This window comes from Peromyscus leucopus, chromosome 18 (genome assembly GCF_004664715.2).
Source record: "Peromyscus leucopus breed LL Stock chromosome 18, UCI_PerLeu_2.1, whole genome shotgun sequence".
NCBI lineage: Eukaryota > Metazoa > Chordata > Mammalia > Rodentia > Cricetidae > Peromyscus > Peromyscus leucopus.
In genome coordinates, this window is record NC_051078.1 from 19,105,124 (window position 1) to 19,131,284 (window position 26,161).

Genomic DNA, 26,161 nt, shown 5'->3' on the forward strand with positions numbered 1-26,161 from the left:
CGAGTAGGTATACATTAACATATTTAGGAACAAACTAGTTCCTATAGATCTCATGAAAAACAGCAGAATGAGTATAATTGTTACCAATCCCAAAGGTTCCCATGTTAAGAGCTGTTCACTCTAGATTCTGCTTGCTTCTCCAGGACAGGGTCACAGAGAGCCCAGACTGCTCGTCAATTCACTACAGTTGAGTCGTCTGGCACGGAAGCCACTAGCCATATGTAATTACTGAGCATCTGAGATGTGCCTAGTATAATGGAGACTTGAACTTCCTACTTCATTTTAGAGATCAACACTCTAAATACTCTTCTATACAAAGCACAGGTGCAACAAGGCACCTGTCGTCTGTCTTAGTCATTAGTGGCCATCACCGGCTGCAAAGTTGGGTTCCCCAGTCCCTGCCCTATCTCTGCAACTACACAGATGGGAATTAGAAGGCTGTGGCACATCGGTCTTGGTGTTCATGCTTTAGAGCTTCTGAGACGGAATATTCCTACACTGGATATTCAACGATTCTGGTACAAAGTATGTAAAAACAAACTTTAAAAAATAATTCTACTGTATTTCTAACTACAGTGCTTAGGGTACATTTTTCTTTGATTTTTAAAAATTACAAGTTATAAGCCAGGCGGTGGTGGTACACGCCTTTAATTCCAGCACTTGGGAGGCCGAGGCAGGAAGAGCTCTGTGAGTTCGAGGCCGGCCTGGTCTACAGCACGAGTTCCAGGACAGCCAGGGCTACACCGAGAAAGCCTGGTCTAGCAGAGCCCAGCACACAGTGTTCTAAACCCAGCATCCTAGCCTTCAGCTTATTTTAAGATGAAGGAAACTACAGGACAAGTACAAAGAAGAAGGCCCTTCTCTGGCTGTATCTTCTCTTTCTTCCTGGGAACAGGCCATAAAAGAAATTCAACTTTTCCCTACAGCAAATGCTCTCCTATACTTGCTGGAGGATCCATTGACACTGAGACACCAAGAAGCAGCTCAGCAAATGAGCCTGAGGGCTGCCCTTCATTATCCCCTCTCTGCTGGACACAAACTAGAGTGGCTGGGAAAGAAGGGCTCTCAGCTGGAGAATTACCACCATCAGATTGCTTGTAGGCATTTCTGATGGAGGAGGGCCCAGCCCACTGTGGGCGGTGCTAGCCCTGGGCTGGTGGTCCAGGGGCACATAAGAAAGCAGACTAAGCAAGCCAGTAAGCAGCATTTTTCAGTTTCTTCTTCAGTTCTCGCCTCCAGGTTCCTGACTGAGATCCTGCCCTGACCTCCCTCAGTGACGGACTGTGACATAGACATGTAGGCCAAATAAATCCTCTCCTCCGGAGAGCTGGCTTGGTCAGTATTTTATCACAGCAATTAAAAGCAAACTAGAACATTCTCTTTGTTTGTTTGTTTATTCTTAATGGAGCTAGCTGGGAACCGAACCTAGAGCACTGCATTCTAGACGAGGAGCGTGCAACTAGTTCGTTCAGACCTTTGTTATCCTTTTTGCTCAATCATACCTGTACTCTCCATCAAACCAAAACATAAAAATAGACAGGTTTCAAACCTATTTGTTTTGCAGGGGAGGGTTGTCTTCATTTCTGAAGGCTCCAACATTACATGGCAGTCGAATGTTAAATAAATATGCATATTTTTATCTTGTTAATACGCCTGTTATCTGGGACTCAGCTATGAACCTTGCTGTAGGTAAGAAAAGAAATGTTACATAATAACTACAGTGCATTGGAGCTGGGAGATGGCTCATTTGGCAAAACACATGCTTGGAAAGCATGCGGTCCTGACTTAGACCCCCAGAACCCACAGAAAACAGTGGCAGGGCGGAATAGGTATGGCCATGTGTGCTTATAATTCTAATGCTAAAAAAGTGAGGGGGGGGGGCAGATTCTCTGGGGCTCGCTGTAGATAGTCTCACCTACTTGGTGAATGAATTCCAGGCCAACGAAAGACCCTGTATATTAAAAACAAGATAGATGGTGCCTAGGGAAAAACAGTCATGGTTTTTCCTCTGGCCTCCATATGCACATATGTACATGTGTCTGCACATATGTACACATGTACATGTACCCAATAATAAAATGTTAACTACGAATAGTATGTACAAAGTATGCATCAAAACACACTCCGTAATCCTCTCAACTATTCCTAAGCCCAGGAGAAGAACACATAGGGCAGGATGAGCAAAGGCTACTGCTGCAACAGCAGAGTCAGTGCACTGGGCTAAGGAGGAGAGTCTTCTAACCACTGAAGTCAATTCCAAAATCTCTACCAACGCTCTTGTTGCTGCTATTACATCTTACCAGAAAACAAATCAGAAGTCAAATCCCTTGACAAATTTTGAAAACTCACTCAACTTTATCAATCTATAGAAGGCCACCACATCACTACAGTGGTGTTTTTAAAAATACTGATTTAGAATAGCCATGCCCTATTTTAATTATAGGATAGCACTACAAAGATCTTTGCTCATTACCTGGTAAATGTATGTATTTTGACTGTCATATAAATACATTTAAAATACTTAAGGGTGTTTTGTTAAACTTGTGAAGCCTGAGACATCTCTTAATGGCACTCTGAGATTCCAGTTTGAGAAGTTCTGCTGTAGCCCACACACCAAAACCAGTGTCACTCTAGGGGAGCAACCGTGACCAAACAGTACTTTCCAAGTACTCAACAGCACCTCAGTCAGTCCGAGTGTAGACCTTCATACTTCCCGCATATACTACACGGCTTCAACACACCGACACACCAATTCCTCTCAGCACTCACAGGACTCCAGTCCAGCACCCTCCTTTTAAATGTGGGGGTGTCCTGCCACTATGGGGACAACAGTTTGCCTACCTTGCTCTTGGACATGGACAGTGAAGAGTCATCTTTATTTTGAGAAATATCTTCTTTTCCTCTTTCGAAACCTTTGGGGGAAATGTCAATATTCAATTATTACAACTTTTGAATGTACCATCATTAAACGTAAGAGCAAACATGAGCCATTCACTTTAGATACACGTGACATTCATCTGTGCTTACAGAGCTCGGACTACCGTGGCTTATCATCATCTCACCGCACTTCTTTAAAGTTAAGTGGAGCCAAGCTAGATTCGAAGGGGCTTGAAAGGGGGTGGGAGCCTGGAGAGAGGCTCAGGGTTATGAGCACTTGCAAGTCTTCCAAAGGTCCTAAGTTCAGTTCCTAGCACCAACATCAGGCAACTCACCACTGCTTCTAAGTCCAGCTCCAAGGGATCTCTCACTCCCTTCTGGCCTCTGCACCCACAAACACATGGTACTCATCAAGTCAATCAACCACATGTACACATTAAAAAATGAAAAGAACAAAGTTGGAAAGTGAAGGGAGGAAGGAGAGTGTGTATCTGGGAAGAGTTGGGGGGTCTGGAGGGTGAATATGGTCATATAATAGAAGTATGCTGTGTGCACTGTGAAATTCTCAAAGAATAAAAATAAGTTTTTTTGGTTTTTTTTTTTTTTAAATTAATGCAGAGAGAAGCAATCAAGAGCTCCCCGAGTCCACCAGTGTCAAGCTGAAGACTGGTTTGTGCTACTGGACCACTTTGCAGGAAACCATCCTCTCAGGGCTTTTATCCTAGAAAGCTCATTTCTTAGTTTTCTTCCCTGTGTCTTTCTTCTGAGACAGGCCCTCGTGTAGCTAAGGCTGGCTTTGAACTTGCTATGGAGCCAAGAAAGGCCTGAACTTCTGATTCCCCTTGGGTTTACACAGGCTAGTACCACTTGACCCAGTGTACACAGTAATGGGATCCAAATCAACGCCATGTACATGCTAGAAATGCTCTCTACTATTCAAGATACATCCCCAGAACGCTAGTGAGCTGATCTAACTTCTCTCTCTCTCACTGTCAAGCTGGGATGACATTCCAGAAGGTGATAAAGACAGGTGGGAAAATAACTCCTCAGTAAAGGAGAAATCAGAGAGGGAGAAGGCACAGGAGAGGACACGGGGAGGAGGGAGGGAAAGAAAGAATAACAAAAGAAAGGGAGAAAAGGAGGGGAAGGAAGAGGTGAGGGAACTCACTCAATCAACCAACCAACCAACCAACCCTCCAGTCCTGGTGTGGGGGTGTGTGCCTGCAGTACCAGCTATTCGGGAGGCTGAGGCAGGAAGAATAGCTGAATCTGGAAGCTTGAGACTAGTTAGGGTAATACAGTGAGACATCATCTCAAAAAGTGAAATAAATATCTAATAATGTGTTTAATATAAGAATTAGATGAGCATGTATATAAACAGCTGGCACAGAAATTTGCATGTAGTTTATATTGTGTTAATGTTGACCCTTATCATTTCTAAATAGTCTAAAAGCGGGAATCTGAAATTCATGAACAGGGCTGGAGAGACTGTGGTTAGAAGCACATGTTCTTGCAGAAAGCCACATGGTGGCTCCCAACCATCTGTAATTTGAGTTCCAGGAAATCCAACTCCCTCTTCTGATCTCTGGGGAAATAAGGCACACACAAAGTACACATATATACATAAAGGCAAAAGGTAGACATAAAAATAAATAAATCTAAAAATAATAAAAATTTTAAATGCATGAACACAGTGGGACAAACATGTCTGTATCCCGTATTCAAATATAGCCTTATGCAAAGAGCAATTCAGTTATTACTGCAAGAGTCCCATTAGCGAAGACAATACTGAAATGTATGAGGCAGGTGTAGATGATACAAAACTTAATGAAGTTCCTCTTACTTCTAAGGGTAGGTAATATTACCTATTCCCTATACTGGCTCTGCCTGTACATCACCAAGATGTATCAACAACAGAACCAATGCCTGAAGCACTTCAAAATAATTTTTAACACATCAATGATAATATAATTTATTCTGCTTGGGATTTATAATTAAAAATTATTTGATTCAGATATTTTAACTAAATTAAATCTGTAGTATGAGAAAATATTTCTCTAGAAAAAGTAAAGATTACTCAGCTCTAATATAGGGAAGGGGAAATTTTCATGAATGCAACATGGATTTTCAAATGAAAACTTACAGGAATTTGGAACTTAAATATACAGCACACTGGTTGAGAGACAGCCCGAACTGACCTACTCTGGTGATGGGATGGCCAAACACTCTAATTGTTGTGCTAGAAACCCCGTCCAATGACTGAGGGATCTGGATGCAGAGATCCAAGGCTAGGTCCCAGGTGGAGCGCCGGGAGTCCAATTAGCGAGAAAGAGGAGGGTTTGTATGAGCGAGAATTGTTGAAACCAAGGTTGGATAAAGCACAGGGACAAATAGCCAAATGAATGGAAACACATGAACTATGAACCAATGGCTGAGGGGCCCCCAACTGGATCAGGCCCTCTGAATAGGTGAGACAGTTGATTGGCTTGATCTGTTTGGGAGGCATCCAGGCAGTGGGACCGGGTCCTGTGCTCAGTGCATGAGTTGGCTGTTTGAAACCTGGGGCTTACGCAGGGATGCTTGGCTCAGTCTGGGAGGAGGGGACTGGACCTGCCTGGACTGAGTCTATCAGGTCGATCCCAGTCCTCGGGGGAGACCTTGATCTGGAGGAGGTGGGAATGGGGGGTGGGCTGGGGCAAGAGGAGGGGACGGGAGGGGGGAGAACAAGGGAATCCGTGGCTGATATGTAGAACTGAATTGTATTGTAAAATAAAGTAAAATAAAATTAATATATATATACAGTACACTAAAAGTTACAAAATTAAACTTGAAAATTTTAAAATGTATTCAAAGCAACAAATATAGCAATAAAGAATTCTCAATACTAATGACTAATAACTTCAAAGAACCTCTAAATATACACAGGAAAGAACACATTCTCTAAAAGTACAATTTTGTAAACAGAAAAACAATTCTTATTTTGCTTTCACATGAACAGAATTCCCTTTTTCCCGTGCTGTTTTTGTGTCGCTCAATCAATACGAACCTATTTACCATGTTAGAAAAGTGTCCAGCTAACTGCCTATTTAAAGACAGAACAGCAATGAAACAGCTGTGAAGTAAACGTTGTGGTTGTGTGCTCACATGTATGTGTGAATGTGCGTGTATGTGTGAATGCATGTGTGCTCACATGTATGTGTGAATGTGTGTGTGCTCGCGTGCATGTGTGCTCGCGTGTATGGGTGAATGTGCGTGTATGTGTGAATGCGTGTGTGCTTGCGTGTATGTGTGAATGCGTATGTGCTCACATGTATGTGTGTGTTCAGAGGCTGATGTCATCCTCTTTCTCATCCCAGCTCTCTCTGAACCTGGAGCTTGCCCATCTGGCTAGGGCCAGAAAACCCCCGGGATCCTCCTGTCTCCAGCTCCCAGCACTGGGATCCCAGGCCTGTGTTGCTGTACCTACTTTTTACAAGAGTGCTGGGATCTGAACTCAGATCCTCATGTTTTCACAAGAGTAAATTACCAACTAAGCCATTCCCCAAGTCAGTCCTAAAGCAAACTTAAAAAAAAAATGTAATGACACACAACATTTCAAATGCTGGAAAATGACATTCGTGAACCTAGATTACGTATTACTTGTCAAATCAAAGAATTCCATTTTAAAAGTCTTATACTTTGGGGTTTGTTTTTTTTCTTTTTTCTTTTTTTTTTCCAAGACAGGGTTTCTCTGTGTAGCTTTGCACCTTTCCTCGAACTCACTTGGTAGACCAGGCTGGCCTCGAACTCACAGAGATCCGCCTGGCTCTGCCTCCCGAGTGCTAGGATTAAAGGCGTGCACCACCACCGCCCGGCATAAAAGTCTCATACTTTGAACTTGCAAATCATATAATTAGATTTATATCATATCATGAATAACTGCAAATTATAATTTTAACTATAAATGAGTGAAGTATACAAAATCTGACCAATTCCTTGAATTTCAACTAAATTTCTAAAGTATACAAATATTCTTTCTAAAATACACATATCCAACCAATTCCTTCAATTTCAACCAAAGTTTTTAAAAAAAGATGACCAATATAAAACACACAAAATGTATTAAAAACCTCTTCTAAAAGTCCTAAAATTAAAAAATTTCCAAATTACACACCGGATTTCCAAGAGAAATTATTCCAAGGCAGTAATGTAAAATATTATTGCTAGTGTTTACACTAGGTCTTCCCATGAGACTGGATAGATCTGAACTCCTAAAAAGGTACAAAATAATCTATCTTTAAAAAAAAAATCTTCCATAAAAGTGTATTTATCATGACCCTTTCTTTAAAACTTAGGCCATGAAAATATATTTATTAGGACCTTTGGGACTTTGTCAAAAATATTTAGTAGTGGCCAGGGATGGTGGTGCACGCCTTTAATTTCAGCACTTGGGGAAACAGAATCTGGTGGGACTCTACGAGCTTGAAGTCAACTATCATTTATTTGTCAGAAAAGGCTGGTGCCTAGAGAGGAGCCACGTCCTCACGCATAAGTGTGTAATACTGGGCTATCTGCTTACGAGGAAGGCAGCAGAACAGTAAGGACAAGCGACGGAGGCCAGGCACTGGCACCATCACTCATCAGCTGCAGACCTGGGAGAAGGAAGCCATTTAACCCAGTGGTTCCACTTTGCTCTGGGGAGAATGCTAGGAGATCTAAGGACAGTACCATAGACACTCTCTAAAAACAAAACATACTGATGCCTTTCCAAAATGTTCTCATCAAAGCTAATACAAAACAATTTCCTAATTACAGTGCCCCAAAACAAATGAATCACACATAACTTGGCATTTCAAACACCTATCACATCCTTTTGTGCTAGTATTTTCATATTTGGCACAGTCATAGGCTTGCAAGCATTCTACTGACTAGAAATCTTCCATCATGCAGTTAGAAGAAAGCCATGTCAAGTTGTGTTTAGCTTCTATGACTTTAGTTTCTCATCTAAATAAATTTTACATTAGAAAATTTCTTATTAGTACATAGGGTTTTTTTCTAATAAAATAGAATGCTAGCTCTAAGTAAATCAACTTTCTAAAGAGTAAGAATGCTAGCATCATTGACCAGGTTCACTCCAGGAGCAAACTTGGCTTTTAAAAATTGGGTATACTGGGTTGGGGATTTAGCTCAGTGGTAGAGCACTTGCGTAGCGAGTGCAAGGCCCTGGGTTAGGTCCTCAGCTCCAGGAAAAAAAAAATGGGTATACTACAAATGTAGGTTTAACAGCCATCTACTAAGTAAATAAAGAATTATCACAAACACTTACTATGCTGAATATCCAAGAACTAAAAAATTGTACGGAAACAAAAGCTGCTAAGAGAGCCGGAAAGATGGATGAGCAGGGAGCGGGCCACAGTGTTTGCCATCACACTGAGCATGACAACCTGTGGGAATCTCTGAGACTGCAGGGTGGAGTCACTCAAGTCCTGCACGTTTTTCTCTGACCTCCACACAAGCCCACAGCATGCTCCCATCACCAACCACATAGAAAAAATAATTGTTATTTTTAAAATGTTACTAGATACGTGTGGGTAATTTGCCTGCATGTATTTATGTGTACCATGTGCAAGCCCGGTACTCATGAAGGCCAGAAGAGGATGTGGGAACCCCTGAAACTAGAGTTACAGGCATTATCAGCTGCCATGTGGTGCTGGGTATTGAGTCTGTGTCCTCTGCAAGAGCAGCCAGTGCTCTTAACCCCTGAGCCATCTCTCCAGCCCTAAATAATTGTAATTTTTTAAATTGAAGAAGTGAAAAGGTACTTTTAAAGCCTGCAGAGAAGTTTATAGCCTTTTACAGGTGAGTTCCTTGCTAAAGGTTTCCCACAACTCTTAGGTAGTATTCTGGAAACAAGGACAATGACCACAGCCATAAAAAAGAACTGAGGTTTAGAGACATAATCAGACTCAAACTAAGCAAAAGCACACTGCACCCAGTGTTATTGTGAGAACCCAGCAGGGGTGGCGCTCTAGGATGCAGGTCACCATCAGGGCTAAGACAAGACATTTCTTGAGTTAGAATGGTTTGGGGAGAGAAAGATGGAGATGGAAGCAGAAACAGATCAACTTTCCTATGAAAACTAAAATGAAAAAAAAAATGGACATGTGTAACAAAGTTGAAAGATCAATAACATAGAACTAATTTCTACTCCAATGCTATTAAATGAAAGCAAATGCATTTAGGATAGTTTTTCAGTACAATAAAGTATCTCAGAAGGCATCAGATATATATTTCTTTTTACCTTTAACTTAAATACACAACAAAAAGCCCTTTCTCTAGAGTACCTGATTCTACTGCATAACTGATAAAGCTGATATTTTTGAAGAGCCTTTATCATGTATGAAGCATCCTGCATGACTTTCTATACTGGAAGAACTGAGAGACACAGCAAATCATGTATTACTCATCTATTAAAACAAAACTATCAAAAATTATTTTAAATACATTCTTTGACAAGATAAACTCACAATTATGCCTTTGGTCACCGAATTAAGTATATGTCAAACTTTCAAACAGGGAAGTTTTCTATTGTTGAAATACTAAGGTCACTGATTATTCATTAATACTAAGCAGATGTGTGGTACGAAGGTCAACAAATGGCATGTACTGTTATACCTAGCAATGGTTTTAAAAATACAGTCAAGAAGATAATATAAAAAAGAACCAGTCTCACTGTACAAGTTAGTACTTAACAGTATCTAAAAGCTTCAGGGTAGTGCATTTGAAAACCACTTCTGAATAAAAACACACCAAAAGCTGACACTACCTAAGGACATAAAAAAAAAAGGCGTGATCACAGCCACACTGTGTTAAGAAGACAATATGGATTAAATACTGTTCAAAGCTGTACCTAGGTACAGCTTAAAATTATGGATTTTTTGAAAACATTGTTTAAAAAGAATGTGAAATTAGTGAATTTATAATTATTTAATTGTTTAGGTATCTCAAAATAATGCATAAACTTATCACCATGATTATTCACAAACAGCCAAAAATAAAGGTTGGGGATAAAACAGAAACTCTATTTCAAATTCAACAAATGTAAATGTCAGAAAAATACATATAAATTCTAGTCAATATTTATTTACCATGAATTTTAAAATTTTTAATGTAGGGGGAAAAGGCTATAATTTTAATTTTCATAATCTGAAAATATAAAAATTACATTAAAATGTATAACCAAATATTTACCTCAATAAATCATTTTCAAATAAAAGCTCAAGTTGTCTATATCTTATTGACCAATCATTTAATGCCTAGATGATAACTGTAAAGTATCTAATTTTATTTAATATTACTGTGTATGTAACATAATTTTCTTAGAAAAAATTATCTTCGCATAAATAAGCCTAGCAACAAATTTATACTTAGATGGAGACCTTCACTCTAGTGAAGAATACAAGGCCGTAGTCTAGCACATATGCTAAACATCCATTATAACTGCTACCTTACAGACCGGCTATTGGTGTTAAGGATCTGGGTTTCATCGGCTACAACCTCTGTCAACACCATTTCTTTAAAGAAATACATCTGCACTGTATGCCAAATTCAGACATGCTCTGATTTATTTCTACAATTCAGTCAAAATGCACACAATGAAAAACGAAGGTTCTTATTTCTCTGACTCGTTAGCTCTCAGGTTTTAGCTGGAGACTATTGAGAGAGACCCTGGGAAAGCGTAGTCATAGAGGCAGTCACGGGAGGCTAGGCTTTCAGAACAGAATTGTTTACATGAAGCACAGCATTCTGATTTTAAGATTCCCTGGTTTATTTTCAGTAAGAATATACAAGAAATGAAGGCAAGAACGCAAGCTTAGACAAACAAACCTTGCAAGGAAGGAGAAAGTTCATTGTATCCTCCAAATGAAGCATTCCGGACAAGCTTTCGGCCATCAATTCGTGGAGGAAATAAAACCGACGAAACCCCAGCACATGACGAAAATCTACGCTGCTGTGAACTCCCTTCTTTCATGGTTAGAAGGTCTGTTTAATATATATGCTCACCCAGAAGGCTAATTAGCCCAATATGGCAAAGGCGGCTTTTCTCTCACGTCCAAATGGAGCAAACCCCACGAGCCACACAAACAAAGGACACACACATTTAACAGCAAAGGAGGACTAGAGACCGTCAAATCAGCAATAAACAGATAGGGAGACTGACAGGAGAGGCATTGAGCCAAGCTCCTCATTCCTTTTTCACCAATGAATTGATTAAAGGGCTACTCCACTAATGTTTTACGCTTGTATCAGAAGAATGATGCCCTCCACCGAACTGCTGCCTTAGAAAACAAAGCAAGATCAATACTTAGCCATTCTGGATGAAGTAATAGGGTCTCTTCTCAGAACGACGACGAGCCTTTTACCACATCTATTACGTTTCTGTAGTGTCTGGCCACGCTTCCCTCCTCTTCTGACTCTTTTCCTTTCCAGCTTTTGGTTACTTCAGAAATAGATCTCAACATTATACTTTTTATCTTTCCTGAAGCTTCTAGATTTATATCTAATCTGCTGCTTGTCTTGGCCATGATTAAGAATTCATAAGGAAAGATATTCTTTCAAGTACAAGTCTGATGGATCTCAACTGCTACAGCAGAGAATTACCACGTAAATTTTACTTCTAGGAGGAATTCAGGAGTCATTAAGACAAGGTTAATGAGAGCCAATCAACACAGCAGATTCAAATGACCCCCTAACAACGCGTGCGCTCTAACACACTCCCTTGAAGCATTAGCCGCTCCAGCCCCTCTCCACTGTGCTGGAGTGCTTCAAAATCTATAATCTACCAACAACCTTTGCCCACTTAAAACAAATAATTTCCTATTTCAGAAGTAATAAATGATACCATCCCCTTATGCCTGTTAAAATTCCCAAGAATTTTTCTCATTTTATTAAATTATTTTTGCCTTACTCTACCTTACTTCATTCCAATTAAACTTGATGGTTTAGTCTTACAACTAAATCTTTGTTCTAAGATCAGTTTTTTCTTTACCACGCACACACTTCAAGACTGGCTCTTGGTTCATAAAACATCTTTCCATATAATCTGAGTGTTTCTCCTTTATTAGAAAAGGCATTTAAAATCTCAATTTCTGATAGTCATGGTGGTACATGCCTTTAAGCCCAGCACTCAGGGGGTAGAAGCAGGTGGTCTACATAGAGAGTTCCAGGCCACCCAGGGCTACATAGCAAGACCCTGTCTCAAAAACAAAGATACACAACACAATTGGATTTCCTGTGTAATGATACAGTCTTTTCCTTAGCAATGGCATTTCAAAATTCCGGTGACAGGAAGTTTACAGCTAACCCCACCAAAGCTGCCGGTGTGCTGTCTCTGGTTTTGTATTGTTTTACTCCTCCCCATATCATAAAATGTAAACTACTATTACCTGTAGACAGTAAGGGAACTATAATTAATTCATGTAGCTGGCGCTTGCCTTTCAAGGAATAAAGAAGATATTATCACAAAAGGCATTATCCTCTAACAGTCAGATAGGGTTTAAATTTAATGGGGTCTCCATTTCCTTAAATATAAAATGCTAAGCATCTATACTATAGGATTATTATGTAAAGTCTACGAAGGCTCCAGGTTGAAAATGGCAAGGTGAAAATATTAGAATGTGTTCTCTCCTACAATTCAAGGAATGATAGAAGAAAGGAGTTTTTCTCAAGAATATAAACAAGTATGGGAATACATCTGCAACACAAACCTGACAGCTGAACCTGCGATTCACAAGCAGCCATGGTCTTGCAGAGGCACAAAAGCCAAGTCACATGCCAGTGTTTATATCAAACAGTCCTTTTGTACACAATTCACAGCAGCAAATCACACTGGAGCACGTGGCAAATGGGTTACTGATGGATAGTTTTTAAATATTCATTAATAATCCTAGAAAAGGCCAATGTCTTCAATATCTCAAGGAGAATGATGCCTCATTTAGAAATCCCAACCCTGCCAAACTCCTTATTACGTATTAGAATACACTAAGATATTTTTAGACACTATAGAACTCCAAATTAAATTTTTCATGCATGTTTCTATTTTCTTTGTTCTCCATGCGTGCTTTTTAAAGAATCCTCTCATACACCTCTTCTCAGTTCAGGTTCTACAGTAGAATCCAATGTACTGCACAAGGGCATCCATTGTTCGGAAGGAGTTCATGATCTCCCAGGGCTCTGCAACATCTCCAACCACATACTGTTTCTTTTTTGTGTGGAGAGAACTGAGAAAATACTCATGTAAGTAAATTCCTCTAGGGCTTACTTCTGCCCCAGGACACCAGGCTGGAAAGGCAGTACCAGCATATAGACCGTGCATAAAGTGACGTAAGTCACCACTGTGTGGCATGTAAGAGATCAGCAAATGTAAAAGAGCCGCTGTCACCAAAAAGTCCCCTCCAGGGCATCACCTTTCTCAAAGAGAACTGCTCGGGTCAGCTTTGCCCAAGTTCTTCCCTGACCTTAAGCTTGTTCTAGTGTATACCAGAATTTTGTCTCTTTCCCTAAACCCGCATTTGAATTAGGGAATACTTCTAGTACACTGAAGTGTCCTACTTTTCATCTATTCTTGATAGGATATTGTGAGCTACCCAGTACAAAATACTTCTGCCATGTTCCTGCTACTGTCCAGAAGCAAACTGCAAGCAATCCTGAACACCCGAGTTCTCCAGGCCTCACTAGTAACGATTCTGCCCAATCTTCGCCACAGAGCCGTAAGGCAACTGAAAAGGGAAAGGAGGGGGTTGGGCTCGTGGTTTCAGAGCTTCAGTCCATGTGTGTTTTGACTTGTCCTGTTGCTAAGGTATGTAGTGAGAAAGAACATCATGGTGGTCGGAGCATGTGGGGAAACCTGCTCACTTCACACAAGTCAGGAAGCCAAGGGAGACAAGAGGAAAGGCCTGCAGACAAGCTATACCTTCTACTAGTCTATTCAGATGAATAACCAGGGATTTATCAAGGATTTAATCCACTGATGAAGTTTGAGCCCTCAGTATTCAATTTCCTCTTAACATCACCAATACCTGGGGACCAAGCCTGGAGGAACACATGAGCCTCTGGATTCACTTATGTCCAACTATAACAAGACTCTTACGAAACTCTCAAAGACTTCAAAGCCAAGCTCTAACCCAGAGAGGCTTAGTCTTCTCTGGTAACACTGCCCCTTCTTTGCACAAGTCAATTTATTAAATAGGCAGAAGATATCTGGACTGAGGCTGTCTCTGTAACTTGCATTCCTACAGAACAAACTATAAAACAACTTGCTGACAAGTGAATGCAAACTTAACTGGGTCTAATTTTACAGCAGAAAGCCAGATCTCAGCCAAGACCATAAAGCCACTGAGCTTCAGCCAGTCACAGGAAACTAACTGATCAAGCCATGCTCAAGTAAGGCAAAAAGCTATCCTGTACTCCACTCTGAGTTCCTGTCTATCAACACACTGCCCACACTGCAGAGCAGAACTCTTTGAATCTCTTTCTGGTACCAAATGCTGCCTGATACATGAATTATCCTTGCTCAAATAAACTATTCAATTTAACTAAAGTTTTTCTTTGAATACTACTTAGTGCCTCCAAATAAAATTTTTCCCCCTGAAATAGGGTTTTACTATGTAACCCTTGCTGTTCTGAAACTCACTCTGTAGACCAGGCTGGCCTTGAACTCACAGAGATCCACCTGCCTCAGCCTCCCAAGTACAGGGCTAAAAGGCACACACCACCACTGCCCCGCTCAAATTTCTTAGATATGCACACATGACAGTATCATTACTATAAATACAAGGCAAGCAAAAGCCATGGGTGAGAACTGTGGCCATCTGGTGCACAGGTGTGACAGCGAATGGGATTATGGGTCACAGCTGAGGACTTCTAAGTACTAGCAGGGATCCCTTCTCAACTTGCTGTCCTACGTAAACAAGTGCGGTTTTTATTATTTTGTAACTGCCAAGTATATTTTACGCATTTACATGGAATAGTTCATAGTTCGTAAACATATTAATTTCCTTCTAACGAAGCTGTTAAATTGTTACCAAATGCACAGAAAACAAACAGAAGCCACTACGGTGACCAGAATTTAAATCGTGTGTGTGTGTGTGTGTGTGTGTGTGTGTGTGTGTGTGTCTATATATAAAATATAAACAGGAGAGTATACTTAGATTTTCCTAACAAAGATGATTAAGTCCCAATAGCAAGAACTAGTATCTGATAATCCTTCAAGTATCTTAAGTTAAAAATACACTTATAACATTTTACCAAGAAAAATATCCCTTATTATTCTTATAGTCCTCTTTTTACGTTGATAAAGAAACAATTTTAAAGGCCCGGCAATGATAAGCCAGATCATCTCCACCCCTAGTTTTAAGCAAAGATGCTTAAAACAAAACTGGATTAGTCATTTTTAATTTTCAGTAAATGCTTTCAAGTTATTTTAGTTTCCCTTGTAAAAGCAGTGTTAAACATAGATACTGTAATATTTTACAAGAGGAGTTTAAAAAATCTTATATTCTTAATTTGCAAAATATGATATTGACTCTCATTATGCTATGAAGCAACTTCCTAAACGCAAGGAACTACAAATCAGAAAATAACCTCATCTTCAGAAGCTTCGGCAACTTCAGAATCGAATGCTCTAAGGACTCAAAAACTCGGAAGGCGGCACAGCCTATAATTTACACCATTTCTAACTAAACTACCTACGGCTGGAAGCCAACGCAAGCATTGGGATGGGGGAGGGTGTTAAAGACAGGAGAAGGAGAAAATCAGAGTTCTCTTTAGACAACAAAATTTTCCTGAGATATACTATTCAAGAACGTATCTATGTGTTTATGGTATTGGTTCAGATGTTCAAATGTCTTACCAAGAAAGGAGGAATTGCTTCGATTCATGGAAGAAAGTGACTTGTAGGTGTCTTTATCTGTAAACCAACTTAATGACGGTTCTCTTGTGTTTGTCATCTAAGATTATACCAGCAACACCTAACACGGTCACCTGGGGAATATGATACAGCCCTTTACCATAGAAAGCTGCTTCAAAGAAAGCCTGCCTTCACCCTCATGTTTTTTATTAGCTGTCGGTGTAGACTCCTGTCATTTTTAATGCTGCCAGAACCAAGAGGGAACTGACTTTAGGTTGAAGAGAATTTACTATGAGATGACAGAAATGCAATACTCAGACAGTCTATGTTGACTTTAATGAAAACAGGATAATCACTGAACAAAGGCTTTTGCTATGAAATAATTCAAAACCTTAACATTTAAGAATTAGTTCAAGCCAGATATAATGGCACATGCCTTTAATTCCAGCACTCTCAGGAAGGTGAGGCAGGAGGATTATAAATTTCAAGCCAAGCTGAGAGGTATGGGGAGCCTATGTCTCAGAAAGAACAAAATAAAAATTAGTATAAAAGGGGTTGAAGTTCCAGCAAAGAACACAGGCTGTTCTAACACAAAATAATGTCTCTACAAGGTAGCTTAGCAATAAAAACGTAGAAAATAGCTTTTCACAACAAAGAAGGTTAGCTACCAATCACAACACTTCGTGAAGCTTGGTAACGAGTCTGAACTATGACCCCGAGGGAATGAGCATCTCTCAGGAGATGAGCTACGTCTCAGTGCCATCCTCCTTTGGCACTCCTGCTCTTTAGAAACAGACAGAGGGAGAAAACAGTAATGAGTCAACGTGTCTGCCTTTCCCAACACACAAACAGGTCAGAATGAAACCACCCCTACCCTTTCTAGATGGCAACAGTACTTAAGCTACTAGGAAGGAAGCCGGTTCAAAAACACGGGGGAGCGGGGAACTGAAGAGATGGTTCCTGGTTGAGAGCACTGGCTGCTCTTCCAGAAGACCTGCGTCCAATGCCTAGCATCTACTGGTGGCTCTCACCTGTCTTTAACTCCAGTTCCAGAAGATCTGATGCCCTCTTCTGGCCTCCACAGCACCAGGCATGCACATGGTACATGGGGGGACACACATAGACAAAATACCCATATACATACATTTTACAAAAGTTTCAATGGTAAGATAAGCTGATATGGAAAATATGCAATTTTTGGAAGAAACTAAGTCATTGTTATAATAGAACAGAGAGCAAAGATTATCCTGACAAATATGTGTTGGGTGAAGAGAATCACTCTCTCTAGCTATTCCAAAGAAAAACAGGAAAACCCCAAAATCATGGGAAGAAATTGTATGTCCTTCAGAAAGCAATTATGTTTTAATCAATTATGACCCCTCCTTTAATTTGATATGAATCGACTGACACAGGAAAGAGCCACAGCTAGAAAAATGGAACAATGAAACTAAATGAATTTACTGAATAGTATTTACTAAGCATGTCACTGAAGACATTTAACTCCCTTTACAAACCTCCTTGTTGAATCTGAAGCTAAACTCTACTATAATAACCACATAGAGGAGCAAGTTATAAAATCTCAAGTACTGATAAGGGATTTTGAAAATGAAGACAGCAGTATCATTTCAACAGGTCTTATAGAGGAGTAAATATTTAAGCTGCATCTTCAAGTCAGGAAGGGTAGTGTGCATCAGTATTCTCAGCACTTGGGCAGTTGCTAGGTAGGCACTCAAGACCTTCCAGAGTTCAGGGCCATCCTGGCCTCCATGAACGAAAGACTAGATCAAGGAAACAAACTGCGTGTTTAGAAATGATCAGCAACTACAGGGAAGAAGGACAATTTACAATGGAGACCAAGAAAAGGCACAGTCAACTGAAGGACAGTGAAGGAAACCAGCCAGCAGGGTTATGGAGAGAAATCCAAGACAAAATCAGGAGACTAAAAGTGGACACACTTAAGAGCCTGGACTACCAGATAAAGAAGTTACAACTTAAGCTCTCAGTGGACTCAGTTACTGCTTTCCATTTGCTGGTTCAAATGATGCTGCATGAGACAGACACACTTGGAGATCTTTATAAACACGTGTTACTAGGCTTCACTCCGGAGATTCTGGGTGGAGTAGACTCTGTGGCTGAGCAAAGCTCCTAGGTGATCCCAGACACAGCCCAGTACATGCCACAGCTCTAGGTAACAGGGAGCCGTTGTCTTTTCACTAGTGGGCGTGGCACAAACGCAGGCAAGTCACCTAAGCAGTTTTCAATTACAGGACTGGAGAATTAAGAAGAGCTATCTTGAATTATAGTTTTCTGTCTTTACTCGTGTTATTTTCTTGGAGATCTACTGTCTACACCCCATGCACTCTTTGGCCACATGCACACATCTGTAGAGGCCTCTATTTCACCGTGACCTCACTTATACTAACAACTTTTTATTTCGTTGTTCTCTAAAGAAAGATGGACCTGATGTACTAGAAGGCCAGGGCTTAGGAGAAGAACAGCAGCAAGCCACACAGTTATAAAACATGGAAGACCTGACCTAAGACAGTGACGTTAGAACGACAGTGACATTAGAACAACAGTGCCGAGAGAGATGAAGCCAGGCATGGTGGCACACGTCCGGCGCTCAAGAAGCCAAGGCAGGAGCATCAAGAGCAGACAGTGAGTGTGAAGCTGGCCTGAATTATAGGAGACCCTGCCTCAGAAAATACATGAAGGGGGTGAGGGGGGAGGGAAGGGGAGAGAGAATGAATACATCCTGATACTCTCAAACTTGTAAAATAAAAAGATTTCTTTAATATGAAAAAAAAAAAAAAAGCTTGGGGGAAAATTACAAATCTGGCCTCATTAAAATTAAGAACATCTGCTTTGTCAAGGAGACCATTACCACACTGATAAGGCATGCCAAGATAGGAAGAAAATATAATAGACAAGGCATGCCAAGATAGGAAGAAAATATAGTTCAGAGCCATCAAAAGATGGCACAAATATATTTAATAGCTCTTAAAACTCAATAATAATGCAAGAAGCCAAGCTTTTAAATGGGCCAAATAAGAACTGACACTTTATAAAAGGTACACAGTAGGCATGAGAAAGAATGCTCGACACGAGTCAGTAAGGAAATACAAAGCCAAACAAACAAACAAACAAAAGCCCCCGTGGTTCCACTACACAGCCTGCAGAAGAACCGAAACAAGAAGACGAGGCACGTGGCACATGGCACAGTCCTGCTCACAGGCTGCTGGCGGGCACCTGGAGGTGACGGACTACTTTCAGAGCAGTGTGTGGTCTGAAACCCCAGCTCTCGGAAGGCAGAGGGTCAGTGCTGGACTAAACGGTGAGACCTGGTCCCAACCTTCCTACCACCCTGAAAAAAGTTTGGCAACTTTAAACCTTACAAAAATGTGAGGGGTTAAGAACTGTATCTTTGTTTTAACTATTCAAACAGCATGGATATATAGTAATACTTAATTTCTTCATGATATTAATAAAAACACTTAGAAGTCCAAACCACAAATTATCACCACTAGAAGCAGACATTAGCCAGTAACTAGACTCTTAGGTACTACCCAAAAGAAATGAAACAACTATCTCTCTACAAGGCATTCTGCACATACTAGGACTGTTACCAAAAGACAACCACAATTATTAAAGTTTGGAAAAGTTAAGTCTTAAAACATAAACCAACTAAATTGGTCAAAACTTAAGCTACCAAGTGCCAGGAAAATCCAGACTAAAATTCTTTCCCAGATTAAAGCTGTTTTCTACACTGTGTACAGTTGGTCAAGGAAAATCATTCTTCCCAACTGATCAAGTTCCTCATTTGTAAAGAGGGAAATGATTTATACACCATGCTCCTATAAGAATTCTATGAGCTAACACATGTAAAAGCACTGGAAGACATTTGTCTTAAGCATTAATCACTGCACTTTTATAACTAATTCTTCCCACTCAGAAGCAATTACTGGATTGAATATCTGACGTATTGTGGGCTCTCAGGGTTTTCTAGATGTGTTTATCTGCTAGAGCAGATCATCTCATCAGACTTAACATCTTTGTTTTTATGGGGTTGTTGGTTTCAGACAGGGACCCTCAATTGAGAAAGTGCTTCCATAAGATCCAGCTGTAAGGCATTTTCTGTTCTATATAGAACTGTGAGCAAAAGAAACCTTTTTTCCCCAAGCTGTGTTTGGTCATGGTGTCTCATCACCTCAATAGGAACCCTAACTAAGAAAACCATCTTCTGGTAAAAAGATTTACAAGTAGTTAAGAGCATTCACTACGATTTCAGAGGGCCTAAGTTCAGTTACCAGTACCCACACCAGGCAGTTCCTAATTGCCTGCAGCTCCAGCTCCAGGGAATCCAGACAAAGCCCCTCTTGACCTCCGCAGGTACTCCACCCACATGCACATACTGCCACACACACAAATAAATCAGTCTTGAAAGTCATAAGAAGATGTATGTAGATGCTGTTAGGTGAAAGGTTGATGGAGAACAGGATGTTTGCAGGGTGCCAAACATAGCATTTCTGTTTGACTCAGTCAAAGAGGAAAAGCTGCAACGTCCAATCCAGTGCCCCTCGATCCTACAACTCAAGCCCATGCCCCCACTAGTAGGACAATAAGAAATTGAGTGAATCCTCATGTGTGCTGGCACATGTGGCAATCCACCGCCTCTATAAAATACTACTTTTCAAAAATAGTCCCAATTAATGTGATTAAATCTTGATGTTTCTCCAAATTTACAGGAAATACAAAGGTGAAGGAACTGAGGATACGGGGCCAGTTTACTGGAAGGTCAAAGGCACACGGGACAAGAACAAACAAACAGGTCCTTCCTTCGGGATTGAAGATGTAAGAGCATAACAACCAAATTATTTTGACTTCAACAAGCCTATCAAATAAAGACCTGGGGCTGGGATGCAGCTCAGCGACAGAAGTCTTCCCTAGCATGCCGAAGATTCTGGGTTCAATCCTCAATACGACATAAACTGGGAAGGTGGTACCCACATGGCATCCTGGCACTCATGAGGTGAAAGCAGAAGGATCATGAACTCAAAGTCTTCATCTCAGATTACATAGTTTGAAGCCAGCCTGAGTTACTCGGGACTCTGGCTCCAAACCAAGATGGGCTGAACAAGCCTAGTCTCAAAAGGTAATTCATAAAGTTCTATTAAAACCTGACAGAGGGGGTTGAGAATTGAGCTCAGCGGTAGAGCACTTGCCTAGCAAGCGCAAGGCCCTGGGTTCGGTCCTCAGCTCTGAGATGAGAAGAGAGGAAAAAAACCAAACAAACCTGCCACAGCTAGTGTAATTATGATAGGGGTCTAAAGGTAGTTTTAAAAACTACAAGATAACTAAACCATAGTCCCCTTTCCCCTTATCCATGGATATTACATTCTAAGACTTCAGTGGATTCCTACAACCATAAATAGTACTGTCTTTTTTTTAAAGATTTATTTATTTATTATGTTCTGCCTGCATGTATGTATGTATTTATGTATGCATTTATTTATGTATTTATGTATGTGTTTGTTTGTTTATTTCTTTATTTCTTTATTTATTTATGCCCGCCAGAAGAGGGCACCAGGTCTTATTACAGATTATTTATTTATTTATTTATTTATTTATTTATTTATTTATTTATTTATTTATGCCCACCAGAAGAGGGCACCAGGTCTTATTACAGATGGTTGTGAGCCACTATGTGGTTGCTGGGAACTGAATCCAGGACCTCTGGAGGAGCAGCCAGTGCTCTTAACCACTGAGCCATCTCTCCAGCCCCACTAGTACTAAGTCTTACACAGACACACCGAATAATGCGTAGTCTATAAGTGGGCACCATAAAAGATTAACAATAAACAAGACAATAATGACACCAATCTACTGAAGTAGAACTTATAGCGACACCCCTCCCATGCCATGGCGGGGGTGTTGCATTGAGCAGAATACCCTGAACAAAGGGATGAGTCACATTCCTGGAAGGACAGAGCAGGATCTTGGACAAGAGTTCATCACAATACTCAGAATTGAGTGCAACTTAAAACTGGAATTGCCCTTAACAATTTCAAACCATTATTCAGAGCAGATAACTGAAACCACCCAAAATAAAAAATAGAACAATAAATTCAAGTTCTTAAGTCTTAAAAGCAAAAGCTCTTCCACGGCAGCTATGGAGTGCCACAGGGAACCTGAGAATACGTAATAAAACTAATTGACTACCAGAACCTTCCATAAACTAGAAAGTGCAATCCATGGGCTTACGGGAGTCTCTAACACCCTTTTATAGGGTCTTCAAGGCCAAAGCCAGTTTCATAATATTACAATATTAGTCACCAAATTCTTGCTGCCATATACTCATGGAAAAAGAATGTGTTTTGTTGACAAACGTCTTCAAACAAGCACTGAAACTATTAATCTTGAACCTTTTATACAAACAGATATAAATATTCTGTATGATAAAATGAGAAATGTATAGACCACTACCAAGTAGGATATTTTTAATACAAATTTCAAAGCAGATCAGTTTTAATTTAGTAAAGTGCAAAAAGTTCACAAACGCATTTTCCAATTCCATTTTGCAGCCAACATTTAAAGAGTACTATTCATCAGGTTTTACTGGACAACACAGAAGAATGCCTGATTTGATATGTGTATATGGTTGTATGTCCATATTTTATTAATATGCTTTAAATTATCGTATCATAACACATTGACTATATAGAAGCAGAAATAAAAACACAGGGATCTTTTTATTAAGCTAGACATTAAAAGTCTTACAAAAATACCAAAGAGTAAGGGAAGGGGCATCGTTTTTAATAAAAAAAAAATATTATTCATGATCCAGCAATTCCAAATACTCAAATGAAGGACATCAGTATTCAAGTAATATTTGCAATCCAATATTTACTGAAGTCACAGTAGCCATGATATAGAATCAACCTACATGCTCATGAATGGATAAATAAAATGTGAAACGTGTGTGTGATGTTCAGCCACAGAAAACTAAATCTTATCACTCATAGCAACACGAAGAGAAATGGAAGATACTGTTATTAGACGAAGTAAGCAGGCACAAAGCTCAAGCACCCAGAGGTCGGGAGCTAAAGAATCAGGACGTGGGAGCTAAGAGAACTGGCCTTAGAGAACTGGGTATAAAATGGTAGCTATAAACTACTGGAAATGGAGAGATACGGGGCGTGGGGTAGAGGAAGAACGGCTAACTCTCACCAGCTGCAAGCATGTCGAATTACTTCCCTGTTTCTGCAGACAGGTTATCACGGTGTAGCCTGGCCTGGCCTTGAACTCACGCTGTTCTTACCTCTGCACCCTGACTGTTATGATCCTGAGTGTGTACTGCTGTGCAGCAGCAGGGGTGACTTTAGATGTTCTGTGACACAGGACAGTGACTGTGGATGACCATAGTTAACCATGTATCTCAAAGTAGCCAGCAGTGCAGATTTTGAAAATTTCAAACACAAAAGCACATGAAGTGATGTTAAACAAAAATTCATTAATATTAAAATGTATTATTTTAATTCAATTAATAATAATTTTCTAATTCCATAGGGTTAATTTATATTACAGTAAACATCAGCAAATGTAATTCACATAAACAGAACCTCTTCGAAATTTTAAGTATTTTTCTCTGGATGTAAGGAGGCCATAAGACCAAAAAGTGAAAGAATACCTGGTTTATAAGAAACAACAAAATACACTAGTAAGTCTAAGAGCAGTCAAGTAACTAGAAAGGAAGGTGCATTCTAAGTCCACCGCAAATGATACAAGCAAAATCAACAACAATAACAACAAAAACAAATCTGCATAAATCCAGGTAGCAACGCTCTGTGGTACAACCATGTCAGCCTTCCGCAAACAAACAAGAACTCCAAGCCTGTGGCCTCTTACCCTGACTGTGAAGACTGGCAGGACTGAGAGACGGCTGGTGCGGCTCTTTAGTCGGTGTTGGGTAAGCTTCTTTCCCTTGGCGCTGACTCATCTTTCCTGGGGTCAAAAGCTGAGATTCGTCACTATTTGCTACAACAGCTCAAGGAAAGAAAAGAAAAGTAATTACCAGTAAAGTCATGGGTTTTATGACATAATTAATAACTGGGACTAAAACTGAAATTCTTTTATGATTATAGGAATCTTACTACTTTAATAAGCTTGCATAATCATTCTGTTTTTATGTTCATTACCATAAATCCCAGAGGAGTAGACAGCTAAGCCTCAGTTTACACATTACAGACATTGTACATATCCACCTGGTAGGGCCCCCTATGGTTTACTGTGTATCTTTCACAGGGTAACATAACTCCTCATTATCTGCCAATGCAGCAGGAAAAAGACAAGTCATTTCAGAGAAGAGTCACAAATGGAAAGACTTACAGCCGTATGAATGATCAGCAGAGGAGAAAACCAAACTGTACATGCAACTGAATTTCTACTCTGGTTTCTAATTTTTGATGGCAAGATTTCAGTTTCAGAGACAGTGAAATTTGGGTTCAGAGACTGCGTTCCCCAAGACTAAACAGCAAATAGCAGGCGAGATTCAGTCTCGCACTGGGTCCCAAAGTCTGTCTTTTCAAAAGGCTTCTGGGCAGGGGCTCAGCAGTTAGGAGCACCTGATGCTGCTGGAGGAACCCAGTTTTGTTCCCAGCCCCCACACAGTAGTTCACAGCCATCCGTAACTTCATGTCTCGGGGACCCAATGCTCTCTCTAGACCTCTGAGGTCACCAAGGCCCACATGTGGCACACAGACATGCCTACAGGAAAAACACTGATACACAAAAGCCTTTAAAAACAAAACAAACAAACAAAAACGCCGCCACCCCAACTACCAGTTTGTAGAGAACTGTGCACTGCTTCTCACGCTCCTGACCACGCTACCAATGCACAGGAATAACCCAAAAGGATGAAAGGAAATTGAAAATGAAAACGATGAGGGAACGGAGCAAATCAAACCCACAGTCCCTATTACCTCCACATACCTTTCCATGTTTCTGTGCTCGCGAGACAGTTTAGTTTCATCTTAAAAATGAATGATTTGGTCTTCACTTGCCAATTAACTAGAACCTCTCGTTAATATTTTTACCACTGTATCTTTTAAAAATCAAACAGTTTCACATATTTCCTATTGTGCTAAAGTTTTCAAAATTATATTTTAGCTCCAAAATATAAATATAAAGCCAAAATACAAAGTACTCATTTATTATCCAAGTAAAGGTATGAAAAACATTTACCATAAAGTTAAAACAAACAAAAAACCTATGGACAGGTAGCCCCTAGATTTCTATCTCCACTTATAATATCTCCCACATCCAACTGCCAGCCTGTGGAAAGAGAAACTGAAAATGAAGAGAACAGAAAAAGAGAATGAAAACAATACCCATTGCTAAAGTCAACAGGCATCGTGGACAGACCTGGAGCACAGCCTTGGCTCTGCTTCTGCTACCTGTCTCTCCTCTGTCTCCCTGCTCTTCTGTCCCCACTTTCCCAGGGCAAATGCAGAGATGGTCTTTCATTTTCCTTTCTCTCACACTTCATATCCAGGAGTTCATGGACTACCTAGACTCTCCTTCAGACGATTCTGGAATGCTACCTCTCCCCACCTGCACAATTCCTACCCTGGGCTGACCATGTTGCCCTTCGCTGTGTGGGGTTCATTTTTCACCCAATGGCATAAAGAGTCATTCTAATTTGAGTTACTAAACCAGATACACATCAACTGGAGGTATTCTTAATAGCTTTCCATTTTATACAGTGCCTGGTGCCACAAGCCTGTAATCCCAGCTACTGGGAAGACTGAGGCTCCATGCTGGCCCAGGCTACAGAGTGCTGAAGTGCACTCTTTCAGCTCGTCACTATAGCCTGGGTGGAGTGCTGGTGCCATCCTAGTGCAGGGCCCTGGGTTTGATCTCTAGTAAAAAGAAGAAAGGAAGAAAGTGGGGGGGGGGACAGGGGGAAGCAAAGGGGGAGAGGGAGGAAGGGGGAGAGGGAGGAAGGGAGGGAGGGAGGCAGAGAGAATTCAGAAGAGCAAGCTTTGCTTTCCTTTCTTCATAAACCCATTGCCTCACGAGCCAAAGGGTCTGGCATCTTTTTATCTTTTCAATTTCCACTTGGCTCCTGCGATAAGGGCTACCTTAGTATTCCTCAAAAACGCCACCTTGCAGTTTTCTGAGCCTGTTCTATTTCTTTTGTAAGATTTATGTTTTAGTGTGTGTTGTATCAATGTGAGTGTATGCCACCCGTGTGTGGATGCCTGGAGACCAGAAAAGGATGTCAGATCCCTCTGTCACAGTGGTCCTCAGCCTTCCTAATGCTGTGACCCTTTAATACAGTTCTTCATGGTGTGCTGACCCCCAACCCAAGCATAACTTTATGTGGTTGCTACTTCATAA

General features: G+C 40.5%; 1 protein-coding gene across 13 annotated transcripts in view; it reads right to left on the reverse strand.

Moving 5' to 3' along the window:
- Nucleotides 1-26,161, reverse strand: part of Osbpl8 (oxysterol binding protein like 8) — a 142,742-nt gene that overhangs the window by 45,865 nt on the left and 70,716 nt on the right. For 6 of the 13 annotated variants that reach the window (XM_037196774.1, XM_028873050.2, XM_028873048.2 and 3 more), the window contains 2 exons: nt 23,669-23,806; nt 2,842-2,912 (listed from right to left, as the gene is read on the reverse strand). In XM_037196774.1, coding sequence (XP_037052669.1) covers nt 2,842-2,912; nt 23,669-23,806 — 209 coding nt within the window. Of the gene's footprint in view, nt 1-2,841; nt 2,913-10,743; nt 14,565-23,668; nt 23,807-26,161 lie in introns of those variants that run through there. The other 7 variants (XM_028873051.2, XM_028873049.2, XM_037196776.1 and 4 more) reach the window with 3 other exon arrangements.